The sequence below is a fragment of the Lepidochelys kempii genome, chromosome 3, assembly GCF_965140285.1.
Source record: "Lepidochelys kempii isolate rLepKem1 chromosome 3, rLepKem1.hap1, whole genome shotgun sequence".
Classification (NCBI taxonomy): domain Eukaryota; kingdom Metazoa; phylum Chordata; order Testudines; family Cheloniidae; genus Lepidochelys; species Lepidochelys kempii.
In genome coordinates this window covers 107137616-107162910 of record NC_136382.1, presented here as the reverse complement: position 1 = coordinate 107162910, position 25295 = coordinate 107137616, and the positions used below count along the sequence as shown (strand labels likewise).

The 25295-nt window shown below is 39.7% G+C and overlaps 1 protein-coding gene across 14 annotated transcripts in view; it reads left to right on the top strand.

The window, feature by feature from the left end:
- REPS1 (RALBP1 associated Eps domain containing 1) overlaps positions 1–25295 on the top strand; it is a 106929-nt gene that overhangs the window by 26626 nt on the left and 55008 nt on the right. For all 14 annotated transcript variants that reach the window (XM_073337465.2, XM_073337463.2, XM_073337470.2 and 11 more), the window contains exons 3-4: positions 5633–5829; positions 18115–18268. In XM_073337465.2, coding sequence (XP_073193566.2) covers positions 5633–5829; positions 18115–18268 — 351 coding nt within the window. The remainder of the gene's footprint in view (positions 1–5632; positions 5830–18114; positions 18269–25295) is intronic.

The window sequence follows — 25295 nt, the reverse complement described above, 5'->3', positions numbered from 1 at the left end:
GAGGGCTGCCTTATTTCGTCCTCCACAGTAGGACACTTTACAATGCCAAGCCAGTAGCAAGTGGTCTGGAATCATTGCAGCACAAAGCATGGCAGCGAATGGTCCTGGGTTTTGGTTGCATTCAAGCAATATTTGGTCTTTATCTTTCTGTGTTAGCCTCAGGAGAGTGATACCATTCATGGTCACCTGGTTGAAATGGGAATTTTTGTAAGGGAAAAGTAAAAGGACCCCATTCATGCTGGGTTGTTTGCGCTTGGCTAAAAGGGATCATCCCAGAGAATAGCTACATGGTGGGGAGGGGGAGATGTGTGCTGCACATCCACCTGAAAACCGCAGCCCCTCCTTCTAAATGTGAAACCCAACCGGCATTGCTTGCTGTGGGAAAGGATGGCGCTGCAGTTTGAAACCATTCCCACATGTTATGAAGGCGTAAGAAGCCAACCCCGCTTACCAAAAGGCTTACCGTGGCTGCCTGGAAACAGAATTCTTTTGCCCAGCCATTTGTGATGTCACCATACTGCCAGGCGCTCAATATAAAAGGCAAAATACAACCTTGTACCTAAAGCACAAGTACTGTCTGCTGTGAATTGCTTGATTCACTGTGAAAGTCTCCCTTTTGTTCTCAGAAATGTATCATCTTAAATTTTACTCTCCCTTTTTATCTCCCCCAGGTGCAAATGTCTACGCTCCCCCTATCATCTTCGTCCCCTGAGGTTATCGCAGATGAGAGGTGAAAAAAACGCACTCGCAATGACATGTTTTCCGAGCTCATGCAGACCTCCCGCACTGATATGACACAGCTTAATGCACGGAGGCATTCAGTGGCAGAGGCCAGGAAAGCATTAAGTGAGCGCGAAGAGCAGAGGCAGGAGGTGATGCTGAGGCTAATGGGGGAGCAAACTGACACGATGAAGCATCTGTTGGAGCTGCAGGAAAGCCAACAAGAGCACAGACCCCCTCTGCATCCATTGTATAACCACCTGCCCTCCTCCAAGTTCCATATCCTCCTCACCCAGATGCCCAAGAACGAGGGGGGGAGGCTCCAGGCACCCAGCCACTCCACTCCAGAGAATGGCCCAAGCAACAGAAGGCTGTCATTCACAGTTTTGATTTGTAGTGTTGCTACAATAAGCAATGTGCCCTTATCCTTCCCTCCTCCCGCACCCCACTCCACCCGAGCTACCTTGTCAGTTATCTCACTTTTTTTAATTAATAAAGAGAGAATGCATGGTTTCAAAACAATAGTGACTTTATTTCCTTTGCCAGCTGTGACCAAAGAGGGGAGGATGGCTGGTTTACAAGGAATTAAAATAAACAAAGGGGGTGGGTTTGCAGCAAGGAGAAATGCACACAACTGTCACACCATAGCCTGACCAGTCATGAAACTGGTTTTCAAAGCCTCTCTGATGCACAGTGCGCCTAGCTGTGCTTTTCTAATCGCCCTAGTTTCTGGCTGCTCAAAATTGGTTGCCAAGCAATTTGCCTCAACTTCCCACCCCACCATAAATATCTCTCCCTTACTCTCTCAGATATTATGGAGCATACAGCAAGCAGCAATAACAATGCGAATGTTGGTTGCGCTGAGGTCTAAACTAGTCAGCAAACAGCGCCAGCAGGCTTTTAAACGTCCAAAGGCACATTCTACCACCATTCTGCACTTTCTCAGCCTATAGTTGAACCGCTCCTTACTACTGTCCAGGCTGCCTGTGTACAGCTTCATGAGCCATGGGAGCAAGGGGTAGGATGGGTCCCCAAAGATAACTATTGGCATTTCAACATCCCCAACAGTAATTTTCTGGTCTGGGAAGTAAGTCCCTTCTTGCAACTGGTCGAACAGCTCGGAGTTCCTAAAGATGTGAGCATCATGCATCTTTCCAAACCATCCCACACTGATGTTGTTGAAATGTCCCTTGTGATCCACCAGTGCTAGCAGCACCATTGAGAAGTACCCCTTGCGGTTTACATACTGGTTGGCAAGGTGGTCCGGTGCCAAGATAGAGATATGTGTTCCGTCTGTCACCCCACCACAGTTAGGAAACCCCATTGCAGAAAAGCCATCCACTATGACCTGCACATTTCCCAGAGTCACTACCTTTGATAGCAGAACCTCAGTGATTGCGTTGGCTATTTGGATCACAGCAGTCCCCATAGTAGACTTGCCCACTCCAAATTGATTCCCAACTGACCGGTAGTCAGGCGTTGCAAGCTTCCACAGGGCTATTGCCACTCATTTCTCAACTGTCAGGGAAGCTCTCATCTTGGTATTCCTGGCTTCAGGGCAGGGGAAAGCAACTCACAAAGTTCAAGGAAAGTGGCCTTACGCATGTGGAAGTTTCGCACCCACTGTGAATCATCCCATACCCGCAACACTTTGCGGTCCCACCAATCTGTGCTTGTTTGCTGGGCCGAGAATCGGCGTTCCACTGTATCAACCAGCCCCACTGCAGCCATGATGTCCCAATTGCCACATCCCGTGCTTTCAGGAATGTCTGTGTCCATGTCCTCATCACAATTGTCCTCGTGCTGGCGTCTCTTAGCCCAGTTCTGCACATACTCCAGGATAATGTGCGAGGTGTTTACAATGCTCACAACAACAGAGGTGAACTGAGCGGATTCCATGATTGCCGTGGTATGGCACAGGTAACCCAGGAAAAAAGGTGCGAAACGATTGTCTGCCATTGCTTTCACGGATGGAGGGAGGGGCGACTGATGACATGTACCCAAAACCACCCTCGACAATGTTTTTGCCCCATCAGGCACTGGGAGCTTAACCCAGAATTCCAATGGGCAGCAGAGACTGCAGGAACTGTGAGATAGCTACCCACAGTGCACCACTCTGTAAGTCGATGCTAGCCACGGTAGTGAGGACACTCCGCCGACTTAATGTGCTTAGTGGGGACATACACAATCGACTATAAAATCAATTTCTAAAAATCAAGTCCTATAAAATCGACCTAATTTTGTAGTGTAGACATACCCTCTGGAGGGTGAAATCCAACCTAACCCCAGTGTAGACAGTGCTAGGTCAATGGGGGAATTCTTCCTTTGCTCTAAATAATGCTTAGCTTCTCAGAAAGGTAGATTCCCATCACTGACAGAAGAAGCCTTTCCATTGACGTAGATAGTACCTATGCTGAAGTGCTGCAGGTGAGCCACTACAGTGTTTTAAGCATAGACATACACTAAGTGCTGGGACTGATGTTCCCTCAATGTTTTCTCTCTGCAAAACCAATAACTCTTAGAGCTTATGTCCTCTGAAGACATTCTCCTCCACTTTTATCTCCTTACTCCCACCCACCTTCTTCATCCTCTCTTACTAACTATCCTTCCTTATTCTCTCATTTATTTTTTAACATTCTCTTCTTTTCCTCATTTTCCCCCTTTCACTTTCTCTCTCATTCATCTTTCTCTGCTCCTCTATGCAGCCTCTCTCTAGCTGAAGGGAATATTGAGCCCACTCCTCTTCTCCCCACCCCCTTTTACATGAACTGCTGAATGGGAGGAGAGCCCTATTCCACCATCCAGCAGTCCCTTTTCCTTACTTTGCCTGCTGGTCAGCCCCACCTCTGTGTGCTGCACCAGACTGTCCTGGTCTGTCCACTTCCTATTTAATACGTCCATTTGGCCTGTGTGAGTGGGTTTTTCAAGTCTTGAGCTACAGTTGATGCAAGTTTGGAGTACTTAGTGTTAGCATCTACCAAGCATAATTCTTGTCTCAGCTGATTGATTAGTTCAGAGAGAGATTGAAAAAGACTTATAGTTAAGCACTTGTGGACATGTAATATATGGCTCTGAAGTATTTGTATAAAATGACAATACTTGTATTGCTTTAATTACTATGCTGGAAATAGCGAAGTAAATTTTGGGTTGCTACTTAATTTGGAAAGACATTTTCATGGATAACTGCCTAATTGGGAATTATAAAATGAGCAGATAGTCACTGTGAATTCATGTCACTTGTTTGTTCTGTTACCGTGGTGTGGGAAACGGTCTCCTGCAAAAATAAAAATTAATTAGGCAGGACAGGATAGAGATTAGTCATTTAGCTATTAGAGGGGCTTCTAGATGAGCATGCAAACCCTAAGTATTGCAACATCAAAGAACAAAGTCATCTTACACTGAATTTCTTTGCTCTTGTGGATGAAGGCAAGGTGAGGGTGGGAGGAAGTTCGACGAGAAGTATTTGAAGCTTAAAATGGTATTTTTTTTCAGTGTGGGTCACACCCCACCTTAGCACTGAGGTCAACATGTTGTTCTTAGTATGCTGAGTGCACACATAGGTGAGAATGTGAAAGGTTTTGCTTGAACTCTGGTGTCCCCGTTAGCATATTATGCTACTTACTAAACTGTTGGGTTGTTCCTTGGTTATATTTAACAAAATTGTTAAAGCATTTTGTATTCAAAGGGTAATATTCAAATATAGATTGAACATTAAACATTCAAAACAAAAATTCATAGCAAAACAAAAATTAGTCTACACAATAACTAACAAATTGTATGAAGAATTTAGTTTACTTTTAATGACAATAGTACCAGTGTATTTAATTTTTATTTAATAAAATAGCTATAAGAACCAGCAAAATTAATCCACATAACGTTAATTCCCTCATATTAGTTGTGATTGCAAATGTGTGTAAGTTCTTAAAAGTTTTTTTTTTACAAGTATGCTATACAACAAATTGCATAATTTGACTTCACTGGCAGTGGACTAGGAAGACCATTTACAGGTCAGGATTCAGAGGGATGGCAGAGCTATTTAACAAGATTATTTCTCACTCAGCCTAGTAACAAAATTTATTCCAAGGGGAGACCGAGTAAAGCTGTGTACCTCTTAGCTTGGTAAAGTTGCATGTGTAGACTTCAAAAATGGGTTTATAATGAAATTACTGCTAAATCTGACTGTAACTGAACATCCCTTGGTAGTATCATAGTAAAATAGCTTACTAGCGACTTATGTAGAAAAGATTCATCAAGATTAAAGTGGATGAGTAATAAATGTGTTTATGCAATACTTAGCTAAGTCTTGAGAAATAAAGGCTGAATTATGGTTTCTACTGTGAAGATAAAAAAGGCACCACTTTACTGTCTGTATGCATTGTTGTATCTAAATGCTTTAGTGAAGTTTTTAACTTCTAGATCTATAGATGAAGCACCCTAAGTGCAAAGACTTTTAAGAACTTTTCAAGCATGCCTGGAATTTATAATGGATTAAGTTTGTACAGTAAGCAAAACTGTAATAGAAAGTATAATTAACAAGCCTATATATTTATGAAAGAATGAGCTGAATTCTTTCTTGCATATCAGTAGAATAAACTAAGTCACAATTGCAGAACCAAACTGTCATCTTGCATGCATGGAACCCTATAGAAAATTGTGTGGTTCCATAGGTGTAACAGGATTTGTGATGTAGAATTTTACAGAATTTAGCAGGAGCCAAAAAAAAGAAATCTCAGGTTGCATTTGCTTGTAAATTGCACCAAACTCAGTATGTAAGTCATGGAGAGACAACAGATATGAAATTCCATGGTATCTTTTAGAATAGAATTACATTTTAAGCTAGTCATTTTTAAGTATTCTTTTTTGTATAATAAAAAATACCCTATACTATTAATATATATCATTGTTTTAACAGTAAAGGACCTCCCTCTGCCCAGATTTGTTGTTCCAAAGAACGAACAGGAATCGAGACACACAGCCTTGTATTCTTCAGATGCAGATAACTCAACCCCATATTCAGGCGTAATTCCTCCCCCACCTGGCCGTGTTCAAGTAAAAAAAGGCTCTGTGAGCCATGATGCAGTCCAGCAACGTACATCAGCAGATCAACAGGTAACTAAAACTTAAGTGAATTTTATTCGTGGTATGGTGTCAGCATAGTGGTGTGCGTCCCACTAGCGTTACTACACTATTGTTTTGGATTAGCTTCTTTAAAACAAATTCATGCAAGTGTTACTAAATATATGCAAAAAGAAAAGGAGTACTTGTGGCACCTTAGAGACTAACAAACTTATTTGAGCATAAGCTTTCGTGAGCTACAGCTCGTTTCATGGGATGCAACTGAAAGCTTATGCTCAAATAAATTTGTTAGTCTCTAAGGTGCCACAAGTATGCCTTTTCTTTTTGCGAATACAGACTAACACGGCTGCTACTCTGAAACTAAATATATGAAAACTTTATTATTATTTATTTCAGTTACGCAGTGCTTGTAAGTGTTTGTGGTGTGAGACAGGTTTTCTGCTCAGATCTGCTTAAAATCTAAGTCTGGAAATATTACCAATGATAACTGATGAAGTATTGAATGGGAAGGGAGAATGAGGGTTATGGCTTATTGTGAGGGGTCACATGATAGTTTGGTTTGGTTTATGTAGGTTCGTTCTCTTAAAAAAAAAAAAAAAAAAAAAAAACCAATATATAGTGTTTAAGTTCATAATTGATACTACAACCCCTAATCATTTCAAATCAAGCTAAGTTTTTAAAGATTTAAAATCTGTTGCCTGGATCCCAAATGGTGGCATTTAATGTCATTTCACAGGTGTTGCAGGTGCACTTCCAAAATTGCTACACTTCTAGTTAAAGTATATATTTATACACACCCAAGCAATCAGGCTTCACACATGTCCAGTTTTTGACTATGAACAAATTTGTAATGTATTAAACATAAATTATCTAGATATAAATTTATTGTCTCAAAGACAAGTCAGCAGTTCTTTTTGGACCTGGTGGTGGGGATGGTAAAAATTCCCCTCCTCGTTCCCTTAAAAATGCGACACTATTTAAGAAACAGGTGTTCTAACCTTTCCTTGGAACGTATTTATCTGTATCTTACTATTCAGTAGTTTAGCACTCTGCTTTATAGATTAAATCAACAGATGAGAACCAGAACATTGCTAACATCATAAATACTAATCAGATTCTACAGTTAAATGTGTTACTTAATTAATTCATCTTATTTCAACATCTGTGTTTTGTTTTTGAGGGAATGAGAGTAAACCTTCAGTGACCTAAGCACTTTATTCCACTTCAGTAAAAGCAAGCATGCGTGAATTCTTGGTGAAGATCACTCTGCAAGAATGTAACTAGAGCTCCTGATTCTTTTGCATAAGAACAAAAAAGACACTGGTGTGCATTAAAGTGGGATTTTTTCATTAGTATGTTGATGATTTTTAGAACACCATCAGTAAACATGACCAACGTTTACTCACTAGTTTCTTTAATTCTCCTACTAAGGGATAAGCTGAGTAAAGAGGAGAAATGGCAAGAGAATACACCTATGACTTAATTGTGCTTTCTGACAATTCCTTGTTTAGGGACTTCCTGGCTTGTTGAGTTTTTGGGACTTTATCTCTTCTCCATGCTTAGAAGATAGAATACACTTCCTAAATAAAAGCCAGGAAGGGTGTCATATGGAGTGCAACTATTGAAAATTGGTTTTAGGCCCATACTCCTGTGCATACGCTAACTCTCCCATTTTTCCCATTTTCCTCCCCATTGTATGCTTTCTCCTGGGCTCCATCAGGGGAGTTGAGACACCCACAGAAAGTAGGGATGAGACATGCTACCTAGAAACTTGGGGTGTATGTTGGCAATAGAGCAGCTTAGTCTGTGTGCAGCAGTGCGGCTTTCAAAGTGGGAGCAGCCTGTGGTAAAAGGAGCAGGGCAAGCAGCACTGGCATTGCAGAAGATAGTTTGGCCGTTATGATCCTAGCTTTCCTGGAGCTCTGGACAGATAGGTGTGAAGCAGCCCCCTAGAGTGCGTCTCCCATTAAAGAATGAAGAATCTCAGATCTTCTCCTGCATGTTGCTCCTGTGGATGGGTATAACATTCTTAATGGACCTAACCTGGCATTTTTCTAGGTTTCGCTGAGATAGCATCTGTGTCCACTACCCCGGTTATGGTGTCTGGTTTCTTTATTTCCTCTTTAATGGCAGCTGCAGTTTCTGATCTAAGACTTATCAAGTTGCCAGTTATTTTAAAATCATAAACCCAAGAGTTTTTTGTGCCTTCAAGTCCTAGTGCAAGGAACTTAATGTCTAGTAAAATTATATTTACTGGCTTTCAAAGTATGCCTATCTCTCTTAAAATATGCACGTTAAGTATTGTATTGTCATGACATGTACACATGAACATACCATATGATCAAGAAACTCAACTTGTACAACTCTTAACATATGTGGAAGTTCTGCCGCAGATAAAGGACAATATATGGATTATTGTTGTATGCTCTATGTCCCAAATAATAAAGGATTCTCCTTTGTGAAACTGTTTCTGCAAATCCCTACAACAAATTTGCATTAGAAGACAGTGTAACATTAGGATCTTGCACACCAATTGTGGTTCCAAACAGTGGTTATAAATGAGGCTATTCTTTTCCCAGCACTGCTTTGGAACATCTATTCCAAGTTTCTTCTCTCTTTCTGGTGGTCTAGATAGTTTCTAGTAACTGTGTCACTATATTACCCTAGCTACAAATGTTTTTCTGTTAGTATAGTTGGTGGCCTGATTGGGAGATGCATAGGTGCTTCATCTTGAGAAGGTACACCTTTTACATTGTGGTAAAATACTGACAGCTGATTAACATGTTTAGTATCCCTGCTGTTTGTAGAGGAATATCTTTAAAGGGCATTCAGCCTTGTGCAGTATTCACTCAGCTTGAGGAGGGAGTAGAGCCAAATGATAAAAGGTTGTTCTTTTGGTGAAGGCCTCAAGGGCTTGTTCCTAAGAATCCCAGAGGCTGAAACCTATAGATTTTTCTACAGATCTGATCCGTACAGGTTCCCTGCAGTGGATCAGTATGAAGAACTCTCATTAGAATATAAACAGTCCTTTGTTCCATTGATGGACATCCTTATTGAACAAGGAACAAAGCAGGGAGATGATCTGAGGAAGGGGAAAGTGGCTTCTTAGAAGAGAAACAGTCCTAGTACTTAAAGCTCTTTTCAGTGACTTGTTGGGATTCCCTATTTGATTTGCATCTATTTCGGTGTAATCTCTCTAAAATCAGACTAGTAAATGTTGCCCTCAGGTGGATTGGTTTTGAAGGTTCATGGAGCTTGGTAATGAAGATGCTGTCTGATCTGGTACACCATTGGAAGTTATATGTGGTCTCTGGAGGGCTTTAGGTTTGTAATGTGATATTGGACATTCTCTTGATTTAGAGAGAGTCAGTCTGGGGTTGGGTGCCCTATTCAAAAGTACTAGTCTTATTTCTATAAAAATCTAGTTGTGCCTTTGAACCTGTTAGTATTGGGATAAGTTGGCTGCTCTGTAAATCTGCATTCCAGATGTGGCTTTTCAAGTTTGAATATCAGGCTGTGATCTGAAGGGCAGATGCATAGTTCTTTGAGACTTCCCTCCTTGGTTCTGATTTCGCCCATTAAGATTTGAGTAGCTGTCTAGGCATTGTCTGGCTGGTTGGAGACAGTTTTTCCTCATGATCCTTTTTATCAATTTAATTTCTGTGGGGCAAGTGACTTATGTGGCCCCAGTATCTTCTTACTCAGTTTTCAGAGTAGCAGCCGTGTTAGTCTGTATTTGCAAAAAGAAAAGGAGTACTTGTGGCACCTTAGAGACTAACAAATTTATTTGAACATAAGCTGTAGCTCATGAAAGCTTATGCTCAGATAGATTTGTTAGTCTCTAAGGTGCCACAAGTACTCCTTTTCTTCTTACTCAGAGTTCTTTTCGTGTCTTGTCAAAGGTACAGGGACATGTTGAGTCACTTAATTTGTCTCCAAAGTCCAGACAGATAGCACAGACTCCTAATCTTCTGGAAGCTAGTCTGCCTCAGTTGATACTTTTGGAGGAGGAAGGGGAGGGATAGGTGACTGGAGAGCTTCATGAAACTTCTGAGCATTCTGTAGATCACTCTCTGGTGTTTTTTCTTCATAATGAGATCATAGCAGGGTCTTTCAGGAAATGAAGGAACATCTACTTGGGTTTTGGAGACTAACAATGGCTTTGCTAAGTAATGGAGCTGGTCAAAACTTCTTGGCATTTCAATAAAAACTAATTGCATAACAAAAAAGCACTTTTCTAATAGCTTTAACTAATAAAAGGCTATTGAGTCTACTCTGAAGGTCTGGCCATAGGCACTGATGTTCTAATGTGCTGGGGGGTGCTCCACTCCAGGCCCCGCCCCCACACCACCCCTTCTGCCCAAGGCCCCTCTTCGCCCTGCCTCACCTCTTCCTGCCCCATTTAGTCCCCTCCCCCGAGCACACCCTGCCCTCGCTCCTCCCCAGCGCCTCCTGCATGCTGTGGAACAGCTGATCTGTGGCAGGCAGGAGGTGCTGATCCGCGGGACTACCAGTGGGTGCTAAGCACCCACCATGTTTTTTTCTGTGGGTGCTCCAGCCCTGGAGTCGGCACCTATGGGCAATACCCTATCACTGTTGTGACTGCCTAGAGGTGGATAGATCAGATTTAGCAATCCCAGATAAGGGGGCTGGGGTTAGCTGGCCAGCAGGGGGCTGGGGTTGGTCTCTGCTACAGGAGAACCAATTAAAGACCTGCGTGCAGGGGGTTAACGGTTAGGGTGGCTTAATGGTAGGATTAATACTTAACAGTTTACTGTTTAATATTTTACATCTCTAGTTCATTCTCATTTGGTTGGTAATAACAATGAAAGCATGTTGATTTTCAGCCAGCCCTGGGTGTTAAATTGAACACTGCTTGTTAGCTGTTTGGATTTATCGATACACATTAATTTAAGCAATTATGTAGCTTAAAGTACTTCTATTCAGAGTTTTACTTTTTAAATGTTTTAATGTGATGAATGCCATACTTTATTTACTAGATTTTTGTATTTGATTTGTGTCAAACTGTATGCAGATGGAAATTTGAAATTCAATTAAAGGTATGAAAGCAGCATTTTAAAATTGTTTATTAGTAGGGCTGTCAATTGCAGTTAACTGAAGCAGTTAACACAAAACAAATTAGATTTTAAAAGCGTGATTAATCGCAGTTTTAATTGCACTGTTAATAGAATACCAATTTAAATTGGTATTCTAAATATTTTGGGATGTTTTCCACAGTTTCAAATATATTGATTTCAGTAACAACACAAAATACAAAGTGTACAGTGCTCACTTTATTACTTTTTATTACAAATATTTGCACTGTAAAAAATAGTATTTTTCAATTCACTTCCGTACAAGTACTGTAGTGCAGTCTCTTTATTGTGAAAGTGCAACTTACAAATGTAGAATTTTTTTACATAACTGCACTCATAAACAAAACATGTAAAATTTTAGTCTACAAGTCCACTGAGTTCTACTTTTTGTTCAGCTAAGACAAATAAGTTTGTTTACATTTACGGGAGATAATGCTACCCACTTATTTACAATGTCACCTGAAAGTGAGAACAGGTGTTCACATGACGCTGTTGTAGCAGGCGTTGCAAGGTAATTTACATGCCGGATATGCTAAACATTTGTATGCCTTCATGCTTTGACCAACATTCCAGAGGACATGCTTCCATGCTGATGACGCTAATTTAAAAAAAAAAATGTTAATTAAATTTGTGACTGAACTCCTTGGGGGAGAATTGTATGTCTTCTGCTCTGTGGTTTTACCCACATTCTACCATGTATTTCATGTTATGGCAGTCTCAGATGACGACCAAGCATATGTTAGATTTAAGAACTCTTTCACTGCAGATATGACGAAACGCAAGGGAGGTACCAATATGAGATTTCTAAAGACAGCTACAGCACTCGATCCAAGGTTTAAGAAACTGAAGTGCCGTCCACAATCTGAGAGGGACAAGGCATGGAAAACATGCTGTCAAAGCCTTAGAGCAACACTCAGAACTACAGAACCTGAATCACCAAAAAAGAAAATCCACCTTCTGTGGGTGGCGTCTGACTAAGATGATGAAAATGAAGGTGCACAGCTTTGGGTCATTATCAAGTAGAACACAGCTGTTCTCGCTTTCAGGTGACATTGTAAATAAGAAGTGGGCAGCAAACATTATCACCAGTAAATGTAAACAAACTTGTTTGTCGTAGCACAGTGGCTCTCAACCTTTCAAGACTACTGTACCCCTTTCAGGAGTCTGATTTGTCTTGTGTATCCCCAAATTTTACCTCACTTAAACTACTTGCTTACAAAATCAGACCTAAAAATACAAAGGTGTTACAGCACACTATTACTAAAAAATTGCTTACTTTCTCATTTTTGTCATATAATTATAAAATAAATCAATTGGAATATAAATATTGTACTTGCATTTCAATGTATAGTACATAGAGCAGTATAAAGTCATTGAATGAAATCTTAATTTGTACTATCTTTGCTAGTGCTTTTTATGTAGCCTGTTGTAAAACTAGGCAAATATCTAAATGTACCCCCTGGAAGACCTCTGCATACCCTCTGGGATAGGCGTACCCCTGGTTGAGAACCGTTTTAGCAGTTGGCTGAACAAAAGGTAGGACTGAGTGGACTTGTAGGCTCTGAAATTTTAAGTGTTTTGTTTTTGAGTAGTTTTTTTTTTTTTTAAATTACATTTATAAGTTGCACTTTCCAGATAGAGATTTCACTGCAATACTTCCATGAAAATGAATTGAAAAATACAATTATCTTTTTTACAGTACAAATATTTGTAATCAAAACTAATATAAAGTGAGCACTGTATACTTTGTATTCTGTGTGGTAATTGAAATATATTTGAAAATGTAGGGGAAAAATCCAAAAATATTTATAATTTTAAATTGGTGGTGGTGTTAAACAGTGCGCTTAAAACTGTGATTAATTGCAATTATTTTTGTAATTGTTTGAGAGCCCGATTTTAGTTAAATAAAATTACCTTAAACATTATGGGTGCATAAGAAAAACAAGTTTATCAAAACAAATTTTGCCTTCAAAACTGATTTATTAAACAAAGGAACTATTAAAGGTAGTGAATTGAGTGATTGTTTCTGGTCACCCTGGGCCAGATTTTCAAAGGCATTTGGGTGCTTAGTAGGATTTTCAAAAGTGCCAAAGCAGGTTAGGTGCCTAACTCCAGTTGAAATCTATGGGAGTACGAACCTAAGCAGGATCGGTGCTTTTGAAAAGCATAATTAAGCATGTATTTGCATCTTTAAGACCCTAAATACCTTTGACAATCTGGCTCCATTCCTTCGGTTTTAGAATTCAATCTCATCCTTTCCCAGGAAAACAAGTTTTCTCGCTTTTTTCAACTCCCGGTTGATTTCTTAGCTTTGAATGAAGTAATCCACATGTAGAAAATACTCTGCACTTCCAGCTAAACTGAAACCAAAAGCTTTTCTGTAGAAGAAACTAAAAGTATGTATGTTTGGAAAAGAATAAAGACTAAAAATAATAAGATACTGCAGTGCAGTACATAAGATTGTGATATATTTAAAGCTTGAGGAGGCCTAAGAAGTTACATTCCCCCAAAAATTCTGTAATTAAAAAGGCAGCACCATTTAATTAACTGATGCAGCATATTTTTGTGTAGTTTTCATAATTTATAAGTTTAGGCCTTAATGTAGGTTCTTGTTTGAGCAGTGTCCCTATGGATGCTCCACTTCAGGTGTGCATGTGCCCCACGCACCCCACCTTTGATTGGAGATTTTTATTATCAGTGTCTCTGTCCCACGAATGTGCTGCTGATAATCGTGCCCAGCAGTAAGACTATATCAGGCTGAATGGGCAACCTGCCCTCAGTTCCTTCTGAACTGCATCGACCTGCCACAGAATTTATCATGTCTGCATGTGCGTTCCTCATGCAGAGTTCGTTCTACTTAGGGCTTGTCTACACGTAGTATTGCGACAATGCAGCTGTGCTGTTGCAGCTCTTAGTGAAGATGCTATCTATGCCAATGGGAGAGCTTCTCCCTTCAGCATAGGTACTCCACCTACCCAAGAGGTGGCACTATGTCAATGGGAGAAGGCTTCCCGTAGACATAACTCCCACTGTAGACAGTGCTATGTTGACATAACTACGTTGTTTGGGGGTGTGGATTTTCCACATCTCTGAGCAACGTAGTTATACTGACATAAGTTTGTAGTGTTGACCAGGGCTTAGTTTGTTAGTTGTAGGTAGTTACTGGTTGCTGAAAAGATTTTTATTTCCTCCACGGAAATCTGCTTGTGACAGGCATTTCCAGTTCACCAAGGTTTAAATATTATCTCGTGTAAAAAGGCTGTCCTAGTCCGTGAAGCGCACTGTGTTTGCTGACTGGGAAAGTCACACATCCCACGGAAGTGTAACTTCTGTTTTGGCCCTCAAATCCAGGGCACGAAATAACCAGGAACTCAAGCTGCAGCTGTTAATAGATTGTTAAATCTAGGGTGCTCCACTACCTGTCCTCCTTCCTCTCTGCTTCAAGGCTTCCTTCTGAGGCTCGGCGTTAGAGAAGGAACTGAGGGTAGTTTGCCCATGTAGCATCGTGTAGCCTCGGTGCAGTGCATGAGGATATCAGCAGTGCATGTGCAGAATGAATGGATACTACTAGTGAAAATCTTCGATCACAGGTGCATGGGGCACGTGTGCACCTAAAGTGGAGAACCCAGATAGGGACACATGTTGAAGAACCACAGTTACTGCTTTGTCATAATTTCAAGTTTAATTAACAGGTTTATTTTTAAAAAGAAAAATGGACTTAATATAAATTTAAAAAAAATCAAATTTAAATTAATCTGATTTTAAAAATTCATCTGTTTTTATCCACTCTACCTAGACCTCACTTAGATGGTAAGGGAGGTTCCATAGTTTATATCTCAAGAGGTCCACAAGTTCTTCTCTGGGCAGGATGAAACCTTATAAGAATTCTGTCATTTGTGGGATTTTGGAGGAGGGGGAAAGGAAGCCCAAAAAGGGGGATAATCCTTGCCCCAATTATCCAACTAGGAAAAGAGCCTACTGTATATACACATCTGTTACACATCAGGCCAAGAAGCCCACACAAGGTGGATAAGGCCCTAGTGGCTAGGGAAATTGTGCTCAACCTTTTTTGACCTGTAACTGAATATCTTTTTGCTGAAAATTTCCATAATTTGTGGTGGGGTTCTGCAGGAGGTGGTCCTTCAGAGATTTACCACCTAAGGCCTCCTTCTGAACTTAACTTTAAAAAACAAACTAATAAAAAACAACAAAATTTCATTGTGTAGAAGGAAGCTCACTTACCAGTAACTGAACTGGAGTTTTCGAAGTATGCTGTCTCTGTAGATTCCCACTGACTATCCTTCCTTCCATGTTTCTTTGGAAGTTTTTTTTTGTAGCTCATAGTGAAGATAAAACTGAGATATTTAAATGTCAGGCCTCCCTTGCAACCAAATTGCAAACCATAACTGCCAAATACACAGGGCCTGCCTGTAACCCAGTGGACATGGAAACCAAAGGAAAAGGGATGAGAAAACAGTTTGTAACAAGCAGCATAGAAATTAATGAATCATGGCCCTAAAGGTTTTGTTTTAGAATCTGTTGTGAAATTATCACGTGTAGATTGAAACCTGTGTTGAGGAATGGGAAGCGTTTGGGATTCTTGCACTATCAATTGTATTAACTGTAGAGTATTAAACTCTCACAGCATACTGGTTTATGCATTTTTGGCAAGATGAAAAAGGTAGTGTCTGAGACTAGGATAGTCTAATTCACCCACAAACAATAGGGCTCAGTCTAGTCTAGACATTCAGTCTTGAAGTTGGGCAACCAAACATCAGGTTTAACGGTTGACAAACTATTTCTTAGATGCATGTCCTGTTTTAATTTCTGGGTAAAATTTTCTTGGATATTTTTCTTTCTGAAGCTGACCCCAGCTGCTTTAGCATTATAGCTTATATATCTATTCAGCATTAATCTTGCTGCCTTAAGGGTAAACTGTAGAGCAAAAGAAAACTTGTGACTTTTATTGCCCATTTAATATATAAAGTGCCTCAGTGTGCAGTTGTCTTATACTGAAATCAGGTACTGATGTTTTTTAAGCTCTTTGCTCTCTGATTCACCTTTCTTTGATGTCATTATAGTGTTATTTATGTTTATAGATCAAAAAGGAGTAGTGAACAGCACACTCTTTTTTTGTTTACCAGTTCACCTTTAAACTGGCTACATGGGAGGTTGGACCTTGTCTGTAGCTGTATGGGCTAGTTAACATGGAAACACTATTCTTAATTAATAAAAATCTTCCTCGTTTCTTGAAGCATTATTTAAAGGGGCATTTCAGTTTTTTCTGTGCTGTTTTTTAAGATATCAGGGAGTCAATAACTTCTGTCTTATACTGTTCCCTGCAACAGGTTGTGTGCTGTTTTAAACTACTGTAGTCATAAGTACAGGTGACACAATTCGTATACAAGGCACCTGTTGGATTTATTAACAAAGGCCTTTTAGATAGTTTGGTTAGAGTTCTAAGATTTTTTTAATGGAAAGACAGAGCTGTAGAGAGCATGTTTTTCAATTTTCTGCATGCTACTTTTTGGAGAAAGGGAGCAACTTGACAATATCTGTTTAGAAAGGCTGACTTCACATAGGGATTACACATGTGACCCTCTGTTCCTGTGTTATACCAATAAAATAAAAACCAGCAGGATCTTATTAAAGGGGAAAAGGCCACATTTGTTGTGAATACAGAAAGAATCGTAGTAAGTTAGTTATAGCTATAATATTCCATTCAATTTCATATTTATTCACACATTCATTCATACACACACAGGTTCTTCAAGGTTATCATAGTTACCAGCCTTAGAGTTGCTCATGCCAAGCCACTGGCCTGGTGGCCTGGACATGAGGAGGGAGCAGGGCCTTGTCAGGTGCTCATCTGATGCTCCTGGAAGTTGGTTTGCAGAATCAGACCCCAAAGTTCTCACTTTCTAGAGTCCATTTTTATAGGAATTTCTTCCTATGCCAGTCTATGGGAATTGCTTCATCATGCTGTTGCTGAATCAATCAGCAGATGGCACATTCCTGATGGCTCCGTGCTGCTAGATGTTATCTTGTTCTTTGGTTCTCCCATTCTTGAGGCTGTTGGGTGGATTCCAGTCTGCACTCTGGGGGTCCTCTGGTTATTTCCACTTGACCCCTTCTTCAGCCGATGGACACTGGATTCTTAGGCTGGCACCTCCCTGATCATTCAGTTATCCACACCAAGCATCTATCCACATACATCCTCTGTCTTTGTTTTAATCACAATTGTTAACAAAGCGAGATGAATACAACAGAAGGGCGGGGAGTCTCTGGGTGCTGTTTCTGTTACAGAGTATTGCTTTGAGTCTCTCTCTGTGTGAGTAGTTACAAAGAATTGCTTTGAGAACAGACTCTGTCTTAGAATGTACTAACACAATTAGCAGCTTGCAAGTTTCACACAGAGAGGGAGAGAAACAGTACCAAAAACCAAGAGACCTCTTAATTAGTAATACCCTGGGATTTAAACTATGGGGAATCAAACTCATTTCTTATTTTAATACAGAACTTCTTTAATATGATCCAACACCTGTCCTTGTTCAGTGGGAACTGAGCTGTGAACACATTTGTGTTCTGGGCAGGATAAAACTCTCCTTCAGAAGCATTCTGATGCCATAGCCACTATATGGGTGTGACCAATAGTGAGCTATGTTTTTGATAGTCACACTTTTCTTTTTGTTTAAAAACATTCAGATGCAATTATTTCAAATAAGTTAAATATCGGTAGCCTACTAATTTAAAATTGTATGTTTACCTCTAACTTGCTTTTGAAATGGAAATAACTGCTTGAATATAACCCATTTGGCGTGAGCTAGGTGGGATAGTGGGTTATGCAGTTACTAACCTTTCATCTTTTAACACCTGGGTTTAAATGCAGCTTCTGTCACAAGTGAAAGAGCTTTATGGTCACCTAGTCTTCCATATTCATGTGTTTGCAAAACCAGTGTAATTTGGCCCCATTGTTGTCCGTCAAAAATGTTGAGTCCAGATCATGATGGATTTGCAGATCTGGGTGGCGGAAAAATATATCCAGTGTCAATTATACTGTGCCTAACTCCTGCTGTTCTGTCACTGTTATAAATATTTCCTGTTCCAAAAAAGGAATATTTTAAATCTGCTGAACAGTTTTTAGAAATAATGGTTTTTAGATAGGTTTTTATGATTTTAGTGATATAGTACAAAATTTTTAAAAGTTCCTTTGTTTTATTAGGAGTCCACATCTCCAGTTGTTTCACCACAGCAGTCCCCACCAACCTCTCCACATACATGGAGGAAGCACAACCGCCATCCCAGCGGAGGGAATAATGAACGACCTCTTGCTGGACCTGGGCCTTTTTGGGCTCCATTTAGTGAAGCACAACCAGGTATAAATGTCTTATGTTATCCTTCAAGTGTTGCCTGACGTTGTGGAATTTAAAAAAAAAAAGCTTAAAGTTTAGGTCAGCTTAGATTTACATTTTCACTATGGACAGAATAAGTAGCAGAAAAAGGACAGGAATACAAAGTATCACTCTACACAGTTATCAAGCGCACCTCTGTTGCAGTTCTCTGTTAAATTGGTGCCTGCCAAAACTGCATAATCTGCAGCACGGCTGTGACAGGCTCATCACCTAAGTCTGATGTGGAAAATGCCAAAGATTGTGACAGGAGGGAGAGGATGGAACAGTTGCATGTGTCCCTAAACGAAATATATAGCAGTATAAAACTGATGTTTTCTACTCCTGGGGAAATTCTGCACCAAAAAATTAAAAATTTTGTGGACAATATTTTAAAATTCTACATATTTTATTTGTCAAAATAACACAATATAATAATGCCAGTTTCAGTTACTTTGGTCATTTATTTCAAAATACCTGTCAGCAAGTATGTCTGTAACAATACAGACCAAAAAAATAAAAAAAAATTCAAGAAATGGTTTTTTTGACAAATTGATTCCTTACCAGGCATATTAATGCAGAACTTTGAGTAATTCTTTTAAACTACAGTACAGAAACTTATTTCCTGCACCCTGCAGAAGCAATGAAAATGCTTGGGAGGAGTCGGGGTAACGGAGGAGCTGACTGAGAGGGAAGGAGCCTGGAGGTGAATTTGTAGGATTGTTGAGTGTGGGTGGGACAAGTAAGAAACAGGAATTTGGGGGAGTAGTATTATTAGGGAGTTGGGAAACCTCCCCAGTGCAGACCCAGGCTGACCCCTAGCCTTTCCCATTGAGACAGGTACATCTGCCTCCCATACTCATTTGGCCCTGCAGCCCTCCTCTTCCCCTCCCCCCCCCCCATTCAGCCCCTGCCTCAAAGCAATCACTAGCTCCTGAGCCTATGCCTCAGTCTGTGGTGTGTCCCCCCCCGACCCCCCCCCGGCCCTTCTGAACCCCAGTCTGTGACACCCCCACCCAGCAGTCCTGTGTGCCCTGCTCTGACTGTCCTGTGCCTCCTCACCTGGCACTGTGAGGAACACAGCCTCCCCCTCCCTCTCTGTTGGCTGGTTGCCCTCTCTTCTGGCACCACAGTAGCCCCTGGTGGGCAAAAGGTGTAATTGCAGCACCTCTCCAGCCGAACTATATTTTGTGAAGGAAAAAAAACATCTGGGGCGAGGAGGGGACATGAATTCTGCATGTGTCCAGTGGTGGAGAATTCCCTCAGGAGTAATGTTCCTGAAACTAGCAGTAATCTTCCCTATCACTGTAAAAATGGAGCTTGAGGGGAAAGCAATGACACTACTATATTGTATGTTTTCAACTATGCTTTTCTTTCTTAGAGTAGGTTAATTAACTTGTCAGATTTTTTTTCAAAACTGAGACCTTAATACTTTGAGTTTTTACTTTCTCTAGCGCTTCTGTGTATATTTAAGATCCATATTCTTAAAGTCTTGTGGTTTGAGTTATGTTATGGTGGACTAATAGTTTGATACTCTGTGTGCTGGTACATCCAGTAGGCCTGTGTTAATTGTTTCTTTTTGAATAGTAACAAAATATCTTGTCTGATCCCAATGTTTCTACAAGTTCCACTTTCTTTTCTCCTCTCCCCTACTGTTCCCAGGTTTTCTACTTACAAGTGAATCCTAATTCAGGTTACACTTCTGCTTTTAGTATTATTTCTTGTTACAATATATTATCTTTTAAATTAGCATTTGGATTATTTTTTATATTTGAATACTTATGATTAGTAAGGTGTATTATAATTGGACTACTGTTTTTCAGTACATCCTTTATTGACCATACTTTGAGGACCAGGGAACTTCTTATGTGAGAATTGTCTGATGGTATTTTCTTGAGCTGTCAAGTCCTGAGAAAAGACAAAAATTTGTTTTTATTTTCAGGGACATATAGAAAGCCTAGATCAGGGGTTGGCAACCTTTCAGAAGTGGTGTGCCGAGTCTTCATTTATTCACTCTGATTTATGGCTTCATGTGCCAGTAATACATTTTAACGTTTTTAGAACATCTCTTTTTCTATAAGTCTTTAATATAGAACTAAACTATTGTATGTAAAGTAAATAAGGTTTTTCAAATGTCTAAGAAGCTTCATTTAAAATTTAAATTAAAATGCAGAGCCCCCCCGACCAGGGGCCAGGACCCGGGCAGTGTGGGCGCCACCGAAAATCAGCTCGCATGCTGCCTTTAGCACGTGTGCCATAGGTTGCCTACCCCTGGTCTAGATCGTATGCAGAGGGTTGTGCCAATTATGTTGTCTCAACAAGTATCCTGCCCTAGTAGTTAGGCATGCTTATAAATTATCTGATATAAAGATCATACAGTTTCTTCATTGTGCACATGTCACACGTTTATTGAGTACCACAGAATAGGTTTAGTCAAACAGTTTTAACAGCCCTAGTTAATTTGCATTTTTTAATGGATAAATTGACTTCCCTCTTCACCCCTGCATATAGTAGAATACTTGAGAACCTAGATTCTTACAAGTTCAAATGCAGATGAGCTATTTCTGGTGGCTGTCTTGTAGTTTTCAAAGCCAGTGGATTCCAGGGATTCGTCAGTAACTTGCTCTTTATTCATTTTTCATAACTACAGTAGTTTGCTGCAGAATTCTGTATTAATCAGTCAGTTCTGGCAAAAATATTCCTATTCAGTGCCTATTCAGTGAATGAATTTACTGACTCTAAAATGCTGTCAGAATTTGACCAAAAACTCAACCCTCTTAAATTCTGTTTTTTGTCACTTCCTCCAGATATTTCCTACACTGAAACACTATTTACTGTATTCAAAATTGTTCATTGCAGCAGGATTATATGTATTGCAAATGCTGTCTCCTATCTCTAGTTTCCAGCTAGAATAGGTTTTAATATTCTGTTGTAGCTCATGGCAAACCATGTCCATCCTGATTCACAGTGGAAAGACTTTTCTTAACCCAACTAGCACCTTGGTATGAATCATAGCTGTGCTTTACACACACACAAGGGGGGTGGGGGGGTGAGAGAGAGAGAAGTGGTGATAGTACTCTTATTTAAGTGGGGGTCTAATAGTACAGGCTAGAATGATGGTGTTGGGCGGTGCTCTGCAAAATTCCAAATCCAGCTCTGCCAATGGTCCTAACCTTGGAGATTCCCTTCCTGTTCCAGTCTTGAGTCTCTCTTGAATAATCAGCTAACTGTCAAATTGAGCCACTTTTCTGTTATGTTCCAAAAGTTCCAAGAGGTTTTAAAGATGAGACCACAATATTTTCACTTGTAATCCAGACAGGTGATCCAGGTCTCTCTAGCTATAAATCCAGTGTGTCTCATGCTAGGATTTAGAGAAGATTATCCTGATATTTAGGACTAGTTATTAGGGTTACCTTTTTGCAGGGGACAACTCATTGCCTGTGTCCCCTGTACTACCTTCTCCTCAAGTTCTACATTGAATCCCTCAATGTTTAAGAATATTGAACTTCTCACCCAAGAAAAAAACTTCATCTATTTTAGTTACCCATTTGGCCCCTATTACTATAGTGTCTGAGCACCATATAGTCTTTAGTACATTCATCCTTACAATACCCCATTGAGGCATGGAAAGGCTGTTACCTCTGTTTTACAGATGGGGAGCTGAGAACCAGAGACAGTCTTCCCCAAGGACATTCAGGAAGTATAGTCAGGCAGGGACCTGAACCCAGGTCTCCATAAGGCTAGTACCTTAATCCTTGAACTGTCTTTTCTGCTGGTATTAATCTTCCATTTGTCTTTTCCAGTTTCTAAAGGAATGCCTTAGCCAAGCTTCATGCTTCTTTGATCATTTAATTATTCTGTGTTGGCGGCCAAGTCAAAGCATAGACCCAACTAACATCTGGGTGGTGATGTATGGAAATGGTTCTTACCAAACCTTTTATAAAGTACAGAATATTGTTAGAGTTTGGAAAGCTGAAAGGCTTATTAGCCAAAAGATAGTAGTTTAACTATTTCCTGGTGCTAGTAAACTTGCACCTGTTGGATGCCGATAACCAAAGTGTGTGAATTCTTTGTTTAAATATATTGTCACCTGTGTGTGCATTGAAAAACAAACTCTTTAATTCAGGGGTGTGTTGTCACCTCTCAAGGAATAAAAACTATACTGTTCTCAGTTTTGATATTTTCTATATGCTTTTTTTTGGACCAGTGCCAAAATTGGATTACTAGATCAAGGGGCCAGTGATAATTTTAAGGTCCAGTATTCCTTTTACTGTCAGGATTTGACTAGCATGCCTCATGCTGTTTGGAAGCTGTGGTTACTGTTGACAAAACGGTTACTGTTGCCTAGGCAGAGTGAGAGATGGATCTTACAATCAGATCATTCTGATTATCATCTTGCTGCCTGGTACTTCAGTTAGGACACCATTTTAGTGCGATCTTGTAGTTTGCTAGAAGCGAAGGTTTTTGTGTAGTCGTAGAGGATCTTGGATTTGTGCCCTTTTGTTTAGGATATAAAAAGGCCTGAAAGGTGTGTGCAAGCTTTTATTTTCTTTTTTTACCTTAAATTCAGGAATGTAAAGTCTTTTCTTGGTTTTGCTGGAATAGTTTTTGGAGGCCCATGTGGATTCTTACCCCAATTAAGTGGGAGAGTTTATTCTAACAAAAGTCTATTCTCTTGGGTGTTTCTCAGGAATTTGAATTAAACAGATGCTAACAAAAGTTTTAAATAATCTGAATACAAATTGCTTCCCCTCTCAAACTAAGCTTCAGTTATTGATCTGTCACAAACATACTACTACTCCAGTTCTCCAGAGTTTCCCAGGGAAAAAAACAAAACAAATGCTTGAACTTATTATGAAAGGGAAACAGGTTCTCTGCTCCGTCCACAAAAAAAAAAGTCATGCCTTTATACCTAATCAAGAGAAAAAACAGCACAAACTTTTTTCCTTTTGCATAGCAGTTTAAACTCCAGATCCAGCAGTTAGAAAGTTAGCTGCTAAAAGCTTTTCAGAAATGAAATGATGGTTGAAGTGTCATGGCAGAATAAGGTGGTAATCAAATGACACCATTTTAAGGTCTGTTACTTCATAATATAATAGGGCTAGAAATAGAATCTTTACTAAAACAGTTTTCTTTGGAACTTTATCAATGTTCCCAGTTAACCCTGGAGTGTGACTATGTGGGAATGCAGCCCCAAACCACCTCAATTTGTTCTCCATGGTGAAGAGAAGGATTATCTTGTAGTTCAGGAAACCTGCAACCTGAAAATATGGGCAAATTTGGAAGCATTTAACCTTGTGAGTAAAGGGCTTATCCTAGAATCCACCCATATCTCTCTGATCCTGGACTGTTCGCTATACTTGCATGAGCCTGGCAACTGCATTCCCTTATAGTTATTTCAACAGCTAGAAAGAATTGAGTTACAGGCTTCAGTGGCAGACCCCCACAAAGATAAGGGATCCCTTCATGTGTACCCAAAACTTATCCTAAAGTGGTGACAGACTTCTACATCAACCAGTCTCTGTCTTCCTTCCAAACTTTCACTCCCATCCCAGTGAGCCCATCTTCACTCATTGGATGTGAGGAAAGCTCTCTTGATTTTAAGAGAATTATTGAAGGTCTTAGTCCTAACAGATTATTTGTGGCATATGGGGGTGAGAGGAATTAAAGCCCATTCCCCATAAGCAACTGCTCAGGGTGGATTTGATTTAAATCAAATTATTTGATTTAAATCACTAGTCAGGAAGACTCTCTTTAATCATGGATTTTTTCTCCATAAAAGTGCATTCTTGTTGGTTGTTATAACCTTAAGACATATTCTTCACAACTCAGAGATAGATGTAGGTTTCATTTTTAGAAGGTACACACTATACATTTTTAAGTGATTTATTTTGAAAATTTTTCTGATTAGTTTTACAGATATATCAGAAAATGAATAATTGAAACTATAGAAAATTATGGTGATTTTGAAGGTGGATAGTCTTCAGAATCCTGTATGTTGAGAATGGATTCTCATAAACTAAGTCAATGCAGTTATTTATTACCTGTTTTAGCCCACGAAAGCTTATGCTCAAATAAATTTGTTCATCTCTAAGGTGCCACAAGTACTCTCTGTTCTTTTTGCTCATTTAGTATTACTCATTGCATTCACTGATGGTACTACTTTAAAGATGAAATTATAAAAGGAAGATCTGCCTATTACAGCTATTTATTTTTTATCACAACTGCATCTAAAATGATAGTATCATAGAGTAACAATTATATATTTTGCTCAAACATGAGAATTCAAGAATAGTGCGGAAGGGCGACAGGCAGTCCTTAAGAAGGAAGTATGAAATAAAAAAGTTTACCAACCTGAAGATCCTGCATGTTCAGACATGTTCCTTTCATCTTCAATGCAGCTTCCTCCTGAGAAAACACTTCTTATGATGTTGTTTCATTAAGTCAACCAGGCCTTGCATTTCTTTGTTGTACTGCTTGCATTTTGCACGCATGCCTGTCTTACCCTGAGGTAGAGGAACTTCATTAAAATATTCCCAAACTGGGTCTCTTTTACGGCCTGCTGGCATTATAGATTTTCCCTTCTAGTGAGAGAGTGATATGGTAGATCTCAAATCAGTGAAGGCTACATTCAGAAAGACCTCAAGACTTCTGGAATATGCTGCTCAAACAGTTCCACTTTTGTTTCTACTGCCTGTCCCTCCCTTCTCACATTTATCTCCAGACTTCTTTTCCTTGTCCAGATCTGTTCTGCTCCCAACAATCTTCTATTCATTGAACTTTTTGAAACTTTGCACTTTTAGAGAGAGGTAAGGGATTGACACAAATTTGCAGAGGGACAATAATGTTGAGGTCTGTTATTTCTCACCTCTGTATATTTAAAAACATTTTTGGTGTTGTTAAGCTTGTTATCTCTGGAGACAAATCCACAGATTGAGAACTACAAAACTAAGCATCTCTGATGGTATCTTCTAGACTGAGCACTGAGTCCCATTGGGTAGATAGAAATATTAAC